Raw genomic sequence first — 12,983 nt, 5'->3', positions numbered from 1 at the left:
TTTAACTCTGGTCATTTAATACATGTCCATGATGGAGACATGCACATCTCCTCTTAGAAAACGATTTGAACTTTTCGATAAGCCGTCCTTTTTTGCCAGTGATGTAGTACACCAAGTCTCCATGTCTTAATTCTTAATCTTCTAGAAATATGAAAATGAATGCTAATTATCCTAGTTTTGCTTGAAGGTTTCTGATGGGGACTGTTGGGAGGATGACTTGAGGAGGTATGCTCTTTTTCTTTTATATAAATATTCCATTTACTAATTAGACATATATATATATATGTATGTATAATTAGTAAATTGAAACTGCTTGTTTGTAAATTGAAACTGATAGTTTATGTTAACTGGGCAGTAGCATCATGGGATTTAAAAATTTGACCAGGGAGGGTCTTAGCTTGACTCAGGTGACCTTGGGATGTGACTTTATTAGCTCTCTAGATATTATTTTTATAGTAGATAACACACTGGCACGGTTGTTTTGTGGACTGCTTTGAGGTATCTCAGAAGCATCTTTCATTCTCCTGTCATTCATGTTTTTCATGCCATATGAGTCATTGAATCTTTCAGTCTTACTTGGGAAGACTTTGCTCAGTTTGCTTTCTCCCTTTTGAGTGTCTCTTGTTATATGTCTAGTAGTTGCACTGATGATTCGTTTCACAGAATCACAGAAAAGAAAGACTATATACATTATCATGCTAGCGCTTCTCTTGCTATGAACTGTGAAAATGGACTTTTTTAATTGTTGGCAAGCATCTTATCCACTTGCATTCAGCTGATTTAGTTCTTTCTTTGTCTTTGTTTTTAAAGTACTGAATAGCCAGAAGATAGCAAATAATTTATTATTTATGTAGAGACTGTCTTCAGCATCAGGGTTTTTTAATGACTTCTCCTATTTCCTGTAGTAGAATTGTCTTTTTAGACATAGAAATTCCAAATTGCCTTCAGAAGTAGGACAGGCTAACAAGGAGATGGTGTTGAGACATTCATTTTGTCACTGATGTCTCTTTCAGAGACAAAAAAGAAACTGAAGGCTTTGAATGGAGAGAGAAAGTTTGGCAAATGTAATGGCATTTAATGGATCTGGGATCAGAAGATTGGCAGGGACTGATAAGGGTTTCCTGAAGGGTGTCATTTACTGTTAAGAGAAGCATGCGAACTGAATAAGCGAGAAGGTAAGGTGGTGGAGGATAGTACCGGGAGGACAGAACAGGAACAGGTTGGTGTGGGAGATATCCCCTACTGTAGATAAAACATAGGAATCTGTCTCTCTATCCTTCTGGTTTCAGGCATCTGAAAACCTCCAGAAGAAGTAGGCCATTCTGGCATGTGCTTGTGTAGAGTGATCCCATGTGCATGAAGTGTTAACTCCAGTGATAAACTTTTGTGGGATGAATATATGGTTTGGTTTTGCTAAAAAAAACCTTTAGCTGTCCCTGTGATGCCAGGTAAAATCAATTCAGTGTTTCTGCAGTTTTCTTTTTTTAGAACAGGACATTATTTTTAGTGAAGTTTTTTAAGTTGCAAAGCCAAATGCTTAAGTTAGAAAGTGCCTGTGGATTCAGGTGCCTGATGTGAATGTGATTAATTTGTCTGCATTTCAAGTTCATCCTTTTAGTTAAGAATGTCCCCAGTTGAAGAAACTGGGAGAAACTGTTGTTTGGGCTAATACCTAATCTGATAAGTTTTAAATGGCAGTTCTGGTGTAACTGAATCCAAGGCAGTCTGCGAGGTTCTTAGGATTTTTGAATTGAAAAAGCAACATTTGACTTCCTGGAAGCTGGATGTTAATAGAATATCAGGATTGAAGATGATGGTGAATTTCAGGTCATCTGAAAAAGACTCCATGCTTCTCTTGATTGCATTGACTCTAAAATTGATACATTTGTGCAAAATGGAACTCTCTGATACTTCAGATCAAGTTTGTACCATTATCTATCTTTTGGAGGAATCTTAGTTTTAACAGAGGGTAATACTTAGTAGTTACATCCAAGGATCTAAATGCATTCTGTAGTGAAAGTCTCATTCTCCGTATTACACTTGTGGGAAATAGAGGCAGAATATCTGTAGCCTGATGAAGAATTTGGGAAGAAGAATCCAATAGACCTATCTTTATGCTAGAAATTACCAAGGGTAAAAGCATATAAAATTTCATAATTAAACTTAATTGTTAGAGGAGAATTTCATAAATACTTAGTGAAGATCAAGAATTGTACAGTATTAACCACCTCTTTTCTCACTATCTCAAAATTTTTGAGAGAAATTGGTATAAGAAAAAATCAACACCAGTTTTATATTTATTTGAGAAATAAGGTGTACAGACAAACCAGAACTGTCACATATAGAAAAATACCAGGTTTTCTGTCATGTTTCCGAATCTTACATAGACTTTTAAAACATGAGAAGCAATCTGTTGTATCATCTAACTCATGTTTTTTAAAGGCAAATCTATATCAGATGCTATTTTATATTATAAGCAAAATGAAATTGACTGCTGAGCAGTTCAGCTACAGCACTATTAACGTTGGAGCCATCTTTCCAACCCTAGTCTAACATTCATTATCTACATATCTATAACATCAACTGAAAGCAATGCACTAAGCAGTGTACTCATAATTACTGTCCATACTGTGGTGTCATGATGCAGTAGAAACTGCTCATCTGTATTGCCCTTTTTCTGAATGATTTCTTTATTTTTAATTGTGTTGCCATTGCACTTTAATAAGCAAACCAAAGCAATCTTCAGTCTTGTTTGATTTGGGGAAACTAATTAGAAGGTGATTTGAAACATGCAAGTAGATTAAAAGTCAGTCAATTGTTCATTGCAGAGTTGCCTTTTGTTCTCAGACTATTTCAAATATCTGTATGATAAATAGCCATAAAATGCTGGAGGGAGGAGGGGAGTTGCAACAGTTGGGCAGGCAGGTGCTGTATTACACAGCAAGTAGGGCTCTAGTAACTGTGATTGTTAGGTATCTGTGCCATGCTACTGCTAGTTACAGGTAGTCTGTTGCTGAGCATAGGCTTCCGGTATCAGGGAGGAATGGTGTGATCATGATCTTTCACTCTAGGCCTTGAAGAACTTCTACCTTGGCAGGAACAGTAGCTTTTCCTTTTAACTTTTGTTCATTGCAAACAACGTATATCCATCCTTGGGCATCTTGTTTAACAGTAAATATATCTTAATGAATGCCCTAAAATAATGTTAATTAAAATGAAAGGAAAAGCAAACTTTCCGGTATTGTAGTAGCATACTACAAAGTATTTTGTATACTAATGCTTTTGTTTCTTACCATGAATGTGTTCTTGCCATCTGTGTTAAAGGAAGTAATCTTCAGACCACATGCAAGATGTTATTAAAGCATATTTGATGTATTGTAGATATCCAACAGGATCGAGCCTAATTAAAGCTATAGCTTGTTTTCCTTGACAGCTTTAATGTTAGAATGTTAAAGGGCCATGACAATTCTTTTGTTATTTCCATTAGCATGATTTGAGAGGCACAGTTCATTCCCTATTAAGAATGAACAATAGGGATACTGAAGAAGCAGATGCTTATGTAAAATGTTAGTTTTTCTTTTTTGAAATGCTTAGAGCTGCTTCAGTCACAGGGGGATATGTCTTTAAAATATCTTTTCTGATGTAAACTAAATGAGCTCAAAATCTGAGATGAGCTTAGGGTTTGGAGAAGCTTTTTGAAAAACTTTATCCAGAAAGATGTATTTGTGAATAAATTTTAAAATACTTGAATTCAGAAGCTGCCTCTCCTATGAATGTGATCAGTCCTTGTATTCTACTAACTAATCACTTAAGAAAATAGACAACAATAAAAATAGTGAGTTTTGAATATTTTCTCTTTGCAAATTATGCATTTTTACTGAATTACTTGTAGATTTGGTGTCCCTTAGAAATATAACAGCAGTGTGCTATAATTTTAAGCTATTCAGAAACATTTTTTCATCCAACTTAACTTTGTTGGAAAACACCTGGCTATTATACTAGGAGAATAATACCTTAATGTAAAATTTAGATTTGGATTTTCTGCATTAGGAATGTAACACTGCATGCCGCAATGATAGGACTACAAGATGCAATACATTCGTCAGCTGAATGATGATTGTAGTTCGTTTGAAGTAGGCTATGGAAAGCTTTTGCAGGGCGAGCAGGCAGCCAAAATGCAGTAAAAGACAATAAAAAAAAATGGAGAGAGGATGGTGTTTAAAGTTGGAGAACAGTAATTCCTGCCTCAATTTTTTTTGAGACCTTTTCTAACATTCTCCAAATGCGGGTCACGTTCCCACAAATGGCACTGCTCTTCTATCTGAGTATTGTAACATTGCTGTTTGCTGTTGTTTACGTTCAGACCATAATATATATGAAATGAAATAATATGCCCCTGTGTATTGGTATTTAGTGCAACTGCTACTGAGCAAGAAAGGCAGGATTGAAATTGTATCTGTGCTGCAATCATTGTCATCCTGGGTGCTGAACTCATACTTAAAAAATAGAGCCAGGGCTAACAGCAAGTAGATAAAATTTCTAGAATTATTCTCTTAATGTTTTGTTTGGGGTAAGGGGGTAAAATCAGCGTGATTAAAATGAAATACAGATCAAGTATTATAACACCTAAGTTTGTCATTTTTTTGTGGTAGTATATTTGGCATTCCTTCAGTGCCAATTTCCATTGTTTGGTCTTTAGTTGGACGTTACTTTTGTGGGAAGGTACAGATTTCAATGAGAATTATTCCATCGATATTGTTTCTTCAAAGGCTTTTTTATTTAAAGTTGCTTTGAATAAGACTTGTTGATCAGCCTTTTTAGTGGCTGAAGTTACTTCTACATTCAGTATTTTTAGGTCCCATCAAAGCAACTTGAGTTCTGATATCTCTACCAGTCCCATCTTACTAGATTTAAGTGGCTTTTTTTGTTTTGTTTTTTTCCATGCAGGTACTGCTCATTATTCACCACGAGTGTGGATCTGAAGAAGAGTTAATTACCTCTATTTTTTTGAGTATGTTTAACTTCAGATACACACAACGTAGCCTCCTTCCCCATTAGATTCTTAGAAGGTAGTTATAAAATTTTTTATAGTATCCTTCTTGTGACTTTAATAGTTATGATCAGTAACAAAATAAACTATTCCTTACATTTTGGGCAACTGCATGCCAATCAGTTCATTTAGAACCTCCTGGAGGTCTTTCGCATGCCAAACTTTAAAACTGAGTGTGTATTTGTGGAGGTAACTATGTTAAAAAGAAATCTTTTAATAAAACTCAGGGGTTTTTTTTTTTTCCATTCACTGGACTCTGGAAAATAAATACTACATAGGTTTGGAAATCATTTATGTGAGCTGAGTTTGCTATTCCTGCTTTAAAATTCAGTTTGCACTGCAGTCCTGGGGGAAAAAAATGTAACTGGGAAATTTTAAGACACTTTCACAAATTGTTTTTAGATATAGTTAGGGTATTGTATCCTATAATAAATAAGATCATATATCTGTTATGTTCGTTTAGAAGAGCTAGCTGAAGTTTCCTTCACTAGCTAAGCAACTGCGAAATAGTTTTAAAACCTTTGCATAAGTTCAGTGTTTAGAACAATAATATTTAACTAAATATGTAAAAATACATCTTGTATATGCTTTAGATAAATGTTTGTTTTATTTAGGGGTGGAAAAAGGAGAGAATTTTGGCTGAATACCCTGATGGGAAGATAATAATGGTTCTTCCTGATGACCCAAAGTATGCACTTAAAAAGGTATGGTGGCAAGTGTACCTCATTTTGCTTGATATTTTAATGAGGATGTTCATAGTACATTTTGTATATTTTATGAGAGAGAGTAGCTTTTTCCACATACAGGTCAGACATTTCACCCTTAGGCACTATTGTTGACTTCATAGAAATGATGGGTCTGAACTGGAGTGGAAGGCAGGAATGGGAACAGCATCAGCCAACTGTTTTTTATTTATTTATTTTTAACATGCTTGCATGTCTGTTAAATATTTTATGTAATATAAACTTTCTACTGTATTTAAACATATTAAAATATATTGATGTTATTACACAGCAGAAATACTATACCATAAGAAAATTCTCTCTAAACGACATATGATTTTATCATAAAAACAGATTTAGGTGAGAAGTAGCTTCAAAGACATCTAGTCCATTCCCTTGTCCAAAATTGAATCAGATGCGTCATAACCAGAGCTGATAATTTAAAACCTCCAGAGGTAGAAGTTTTATCTAAGTTCTTCAGACTCCATTACAGGGCTTCACTATCCTTAACATTAGGAAGCTTTTCCTAAATGTCCAGCTAAATTTCTGTACTGCAATTCAGGCTCATTAGCACAAGTCAGATCTTCTATAGCTACAGAAAACATGCCTCTTTTCCTCCTTTTATGCACTTATTCAGACTGTAGTTGTTTACCTCTAAGAAGATTGAAGAACTGTAAATTTTTTTTTTAGTTTATCCTCTTAAGTAATGTTTTATAGGGCTCTGATTGCTCTCATACTCTCCTCTAGATGTTTTCCGTTTCTGCCAAGTCTTCTGTCTCCTTTGAAACTTTTTATCTAAAACCGGGCACGGTATGTTAGTGAAGGCTTAGGGCAAAAGGATACTTTGGTGTCTTGTTGGCTAGTCCATGTTTGTGGCCCTTAACATGGCATTAGGTTCCTCCCCACCCCTTGAGTAGCATGATGTTGATTCATATTTAGCTGGTGATTTGTGGGGACCAATAGATGTTTTTTATAGTTCTACTATTAGCCATTTATAGATATCCTGTATTTTTGGAGTTATTCATCTTCAGGACTTTACTGAATACTGCAACAAAAATTGTTCCAAGTATGTTTTAGTGAGCACACGACCTTCTCTGATATCACAGATTTAGGTTGTATTCTTTCAAGAATACAGCTGGGATACATTCATGAATGTTACTGATCTAACTTGTCCTCCTGAAACACAGTTCTGGGCACATGAAGGAGAATAAGACCATTGGATGCAAGGGTAAATTATGCCTGACCAACCCGATTGTCTTTTAATGTAAAATGACTGGATTTGTGAATGAGGAGAGAGCAGCGAATGTCATTTACCTTGACTTTAACAAGACTTTTGATGCTGTCTCCTGCAATATTTTTATGTCCAAGTCAGGATGCTGTAGTCTGGATGGGCAGACCACTGAAAGCGTAAAAACTTGGTTGAATGGTTGGACTCAAAGGTTGAGGGTAGTGGTTAACGGATTGAACTTTACCTCAGTGTTGGTAACAATTGCAGTACCAGATAGGCGTATCCCAGGACCTGTCCTCTTTAACATCTTTATCAATTACCTGGAGGAGGTGACAGAGCACACTCTTGTCAAGTTTGCAGGTGGCACCAAATTGGGGGAGCCAGTCAGTAGGCTTAGGGGCAGGACTGCAGTTCAGAGGGACTTAGACTGTAAGAGTGGGTCAGCAGGAATCTCAGGAAGTTTGGCAAGGACAAATGCAAAGTCTTGCACTTGGGAAGGAAAAGCATCTTGCAGCGAAGCAGGCTTGGGGACTGATTGGCTGGGGAGCAGCTCTGCAGAAAAGGTCCCGGGGGCTTATGCCTGCAGATGGTACATGAGCCAGCAGTGTGTCCTGGCAGCAAGGTAGGTTATTACAGCTTCCTGGCTGCATTAGCAGGAGCACAGTCAGCAGATTGAAGGGAGTGATTTTCTTTCTCTTTTTTCCTCTGCCTTTGCTTGGCACTTGTTAGACCCCATCTGGAATACTGCACCTAGTTTTGGCCCCACCAGTATAAGAAAGACATTGCCAAACTGGAGTGAGTTCAGTGGAGGGGCACCAGGATGGTTGGGGTTGGAGCACTTGCCCCATGAGGAGAGACTGTGGGACTGGAGCTTGTTTAGCCTGAAGACTGGAGGGGTGTCAGGGGCACCTAACGGCAGCCACCCAGCACCTAAGGGAGGTTATGGAGAAGACATAGCCAGGCTCTTCACAATGATGCATGGTGGGAGGATGAGAGATAACAGACATAAGTTGAAAAAGGAGAGATTCAGACTGGATGAAAGGAAAAAGTTTTTCACTGTGAGGATGGCCAAGCCAGGACACAGGTTGCCCAGAAAGATTTTGTAGTCTCAGGTCTTGAAAACCTCCAAGGACAGATTGGGCAAAGCCCTGAGCAGCCTCGTGTGATCTCGTAGCTGCTCTTCACAATGATGCATGGTGGGAGGATGAGAGATAACAGACATAAGTTGAAAAAGGAGAGATTCAGACTGGATGAAAGGAAAAAGTTTTTCACTGTGAGGATGGCCAAGCCAGGACACAGGTTGCCCAGAAAGATTTTGTAGTCTCAGGTCTTGAAAACCTCCAAGGACAGATTGGGCAAAGCCCTGAGCAGCCTCGTGTGATCTCGTAGCTGCCATGCTTGTGTGTAGGAGGTTGGGCTAGAGACCTCCTGAGAGACCTTCCTATTTGAATTATTCTGTGGTTTGTGCTCCAGATTGTATAATTCAGAATTTTTTTGCATTCTTGGTTACATTTTAATGTGTTTCTAGTTGTCCTGAAAGTAACAAGTTAAAAAGTTAAATGAAATGCCCCAAGTTGAGAATTTGAATTGAGTCCCAAGACAGCTCTTTCTGCACTATGAAATGACTTTTCACTAGACTAACATAGAATTTTCAAAGTTAACATATTGGAAAGTACAGTTTTTTTCTCATAATATTTAATGCAGATGTACACTGGATTTATAGAAAGTGCTTTACCTAAGTTTTTCTCTAATGCTGCTACCTTAGTTTTAGTATGCTATTAATATAAAATATGAATATAGCTGCATAATTATACTAAAAGTTTTTTACTAAAAGGGCTAAGAAAATTGCTTAGAATCTCTAAATGGAGCAGAAGGAAGCAAGACTATCGCAAATCAAGTCATTTAGGACAGTTCTGTGTATGAAAACCTTCAGTGTTGAGAGAAGCTACAGTTGTCAGCCCTGTGGATGACTGACGCTAGTATTGTATTACAAAAGTAACTACAACACGGATTAAAGAAGCTTATGCCATTTAACACACAGCGTAGGAAAGGCTGCCTTATTTCTGCTGGTGTGAGTGATGTGATGATCACGGCTGTTCCAGTGACCAGTTATAGGTACAGGATTCCCCCTGCAAAAATCTCAGCTCATGCATAAGCTTTCATTCATATTCATGCTGAAGTTTATACTAATTTTAGTTTGTGCTAACCTTTCTAATATTAAACATCGAGATTCTGTTTTTAGTTCGGTCACTCTTTGCAGAGCTAATGGAAGAGTGGAAAGCTTGAGGAAAGAGGGAATAGTTATTCACTGCCTTTTAATAAATGCATTCATGATCTCTTTTCTAGCTTCCTTGCATTGCACTTGCTATTATCTACTCAAAACTTTTGGTGGAGGAATTGTTCCAAGACTTTAAAAATAACGAAAAACCTTCAGCTAGCCTACTTTCACTTTTGACATAGGCCTCATTTATTGGCTAGAGTATCACACTTATCTACATTCTCTCTGTTAGGCTTTGACTGGTAGAAGTTTAGACTTAATGGAAGCTGATATAGAGGTATCTACTCTTCTTATTTCCAGCTAAGCATCATTTGAAGAACACTGTGGACCTATTTATTGCAGGTTACTCAGAATAATCCTTAACTTTTGGAATAGCTTTCAGTGTTCCAAATACTGCAGTGCCTTTTTGTAAATCTGTAATTTCTATGTATATATAACAAATGTGTGTTTATACATGTAATTCTCATACAGTATTTAAACTTATTTTGACAGGTTGAAGAGATTAGAGAGATGGTAGACAATGACTTGGGTTTTCAGCAAGCTCCACTTATGTGTTACTCTAGAACTAAAACTCTTCTTTTTATTTCTAACGACAAAAAAGTTATTGGCTGTTTAATTGCAGAACACATCCAGTGGGTAAGTGATTAAATTGGAGAAAAGTACTTTGTAAAAGTGTCAATGCTGGGTGGCAGTCTTCTTCAGATATTCTGAAACAGCAGAATTATTTAAGAGTTCAACTTTAGCCATTTAGCAAATAAGTAATCCACGTACTCCTCCTTCAGAGAGGAAAATGTGGTAGACCATTCTGAAGTGTAGTTACTTGTTTTAGTATAGTTGACCTTGAGCTAAAAGAAATGTGTGGTGCAGCCAGTTGGCCCGGACCAGCTCAGGTAATGGCTTGCTATAGCCGAATGGTGGAAGTTTTCATTTGTGCTAGTTAGACTACTTCTGGTGGTACTCTTGCTTGTTGACAAGCAGGTTGAACTCCCTTTCTGGCAGAAATCCAACTCGAAGGAAGAAGGGGCTACTTCATAGGATTATTTAGCTGAGTCACCGAAGGGTCAAACAACTCCACAGCTACCATGAAGCAGAGAGCAGAGCTGTGTGGTGGAGAGCAGGGCGAGGAGTAGGACTGCCACTTGCAGCAGTAAAAACTGTTGTCATGACTCTGTCACCTATTCTGTAGGTTCCCTTAAACTGTGGTAATACAGGTGTTTCCTACTGTCCATTAGGAGTAGCAGACAAGAAGCAAAATAATCTTTGTCAAAAAGAGAAAAATCAAGGAAAACAAAACAATAGGTGGTAATAAGAATTGGATTTTGTTTGTTGCTGTTTTAAGTCAGATAGGCCTTAGAGCCTTTAATCTCTTTCCTTATATTGTGTTCTGATTTTGAAACTGTTAAGAAATTAAATTAGACACAGTTATGCGGTCTCTTTGGTAACACATTTTAGCATGTAGATATGTTTAACAAACATTTTTGCAGAATAGTTATTTTGTTCAATCGGTAATGATGCTGTTATAAAGTAACAAATATTTTGACATCACTTGCAGGGCTACCGAGTTATAGAAGAGAAGGTTCCAGAAGTTAGTTCAGAAAACGAAAAAGTCATTTTTGAAAGGCAGAAAGCATGGTGCTGTTCTACTTCTCCAGAACCTGCTATCTGTGGGATTAGTCGAATATGGGTGTTCAGCATGATGCGGCGAAAGAAAATTGCTTCTCGGATGATAGAATGTCTTAGGTAATGTTAAAAAGTCGTTTCCTTGGTTATATGGGTTTTAGAGAAACCCCAGTCTAAGACGTTTATTGTTTTGTGTGTCTCAATCTTGCGTTTTTCTGGTGAAATTGGGAATGTAAATTTGAGCACAGTTAACAGTTCCACTTTTACGTGGAGTTCAAAAACTAACGTCAGTATTCTGAAATCGCTTGCCTTTAATAGAGATCTTTCTGCTAAGTGCAATTGTAATGAGTCAGTCCAGCAGACTGCGAATGAGCTTGGGTAAATTTCTCTTAGATAATTATGAGTGAAGGAAATGAGACTGTCTTTAGTCAAAGTGTTTGAGATTACCCAAGTGTTAAGAACTGTGAATTGGCCAAATCTCTGTTCCTTAGAGGTAGAAAGGGGGAAAGAGGGGGAAAAACAGTGCACAGACCTATTTGATATAGTCTGATGGACTACAGCTCTACTTTTTTTTCCAACCATTTTTTTTACTTTATTCAGGTCCACTGAACCTTATGAGAGGTTTTCAATTTCCATGGAGCTTTAGTAGCTAGTGATGAGTGTATTTGACTGAATACAAAGTGCTTGAGACATTAAAGGACTCAAACATTTGCAATACTGTTTAGACAAATATTAAAATGTTGAGTCTCTGAACATTTTTTCATCTTCCACCCTTGTCTCTGGACAAGAAACCTAAGCCAAGGTTAGCTTAGGTAAGCTTAGGCTTCTTACAGTGAAACTTCCTAGAAGTTTAAACACCTGTTTAGCCTAGACAAGTGTTATTACTGCCAGCTCTCAGGTTTGTGCTGGGTGCTTGGCCAGCCCTGTCTGGCTGGACTTTGGCACAGGTGTTCCTGTGGCTGCCGAGCCTCGCGCTCTTGGTATTCGGAGGGTCTGGTAAAGCTGTTCCACTTTGTAAAATGCATCCACCTGGCTGATGGCAGCAAATAGATAGTTTGTATCAGATTACCTGTATTCAGATAGGCATATTAATTTGATAATTTAGTTTTATTTTCAGAGGCTGATTTTTATCTGGGTGTTAGTAGCTTCCTATGAACTATTTCTAAAGGAAGGGTTTATTTCCCAAAACAATGCCCATTTTCCCCCAACTTCCCCATTTTGAGAATGTCTGCCCCATTTCATTCAAGCTTTCATAGCACACCTGCAGTCGCAAAAACCCAGTCAGTCTAAGAACCTTGCAAGATCATCTTCTAATAATAAATATAATAATGAGAAGTCAGTAATGCTAGTAATAATTTAAAAAGTACTTTGTTCCTATTGTCTTTTCATCAAGATTTAGTGGCGATGTCAGTATTCGTTGGAGGTTCATACTTACTCTGCAAGTACCTCTAAGCTTATTTTACAGGGATTCAAAAACCTGTCTTTAATGGGAGTTGCACCTGTTTCTGAGGATCAGCATCTCGTCCTCCACTTTTTCCAAGCAAGGTCTTAAAGTCCAAGACCAGTTTTCTAAATTTGTTTATGTAGCCATCCCAAAAAGCACAATGGCATCCCTGATTCTCTCATCTTTCTTCAAATAAGGAAAAAGCATACATACATATTTACTTGAAAGAATTAAGCAAATTGAATTTTCCTTTTCCTATAATTAATCATCCTGAAAGTGTATCACTTACGAATTACGTAGTACGGTTGTGCTCTTGGATATTCCAAATTAATCCAAAGTGCATTCTTGTCCAAATGTCATGTGGTTTTTCAAACCAGGAATTTGAAATTTTGATCTTTTCAAACCCCTTTATACTTGTAGTTTACCCCTCTAAACTTGTAGTGTAAGTTTTCATTTCTGGTAATTGTAGTCGTAATGCACAGTGCATTTTCTTAGGTATAATGAAATAGCTGGAACTAGTTGGATTTTTTTTTTTAACTCTGAAATTAAACTCCTGATGCAACTCGCGGGAAGTTGCCCTGTGCAAACATTCTTCTAAAATTGCATCTCAAACCCTTATAAAAATGCTCCCAGAACACATG

General features: G+C 37.3%; 1 protein-coding gene across 3 annotated transcripts in view; it reads left to right on the top strand.

The window, feature by feature from the left end:
• ESCO1 (establishment of sister chromatid cohesion N-acetyltransferase 1) overlaps positions 1-12,983 on the top strand; it is a 35,931-nt gene that overhangs the window by 21,677 nt on the left and 1,271 nt on the right. Inside the window, exons 9-11 of one of the 3 annotated variants that reach the window (XM_026122819.2) lie at positions 5,665-5,754; positions 9,771-9,914; positions 10,831-11,018. In XM_026122819.2, coding sequence (XP_025978604.2) covers positions 5,665-5,754; positions 9,771-9,914; positions 10,831-11,018 — 422 coding nt within the window. Of the gene's footprint in view, positions 1-4,947; positions 5,070-5,664; positions 5,755-9,770; positions 9,915-10,830; positions 11,019-12,983 lie in introns of those variants that run through there. The other 2 variants (XM_064507284.1, XM_026122820.2) reach the window with 2 other exon arrangements.

The sequence above is a fragment of the Dromaius novaehollandiae genome, chromosome 2 (assembly GCF_036370855.1).
Source record: "Dromaius novaehollandiae isolate bDroNov1 chromosome 2, bDroNov1.hap1, whole genome shotgun sequence".
In the NCBI taxonomy this organism is placed as follows: domain Eukaryota; kingdom Metazoa; phylum Chordata; class Aves; order Casuariiformes; family Dromaiidae; genus Dromaius; species Dromaius novaehollandiae.
Note: the sequence above shows the minus strand (reverse complement) of the source record. Positions and strands in the feature narration are given on the sequence as shown.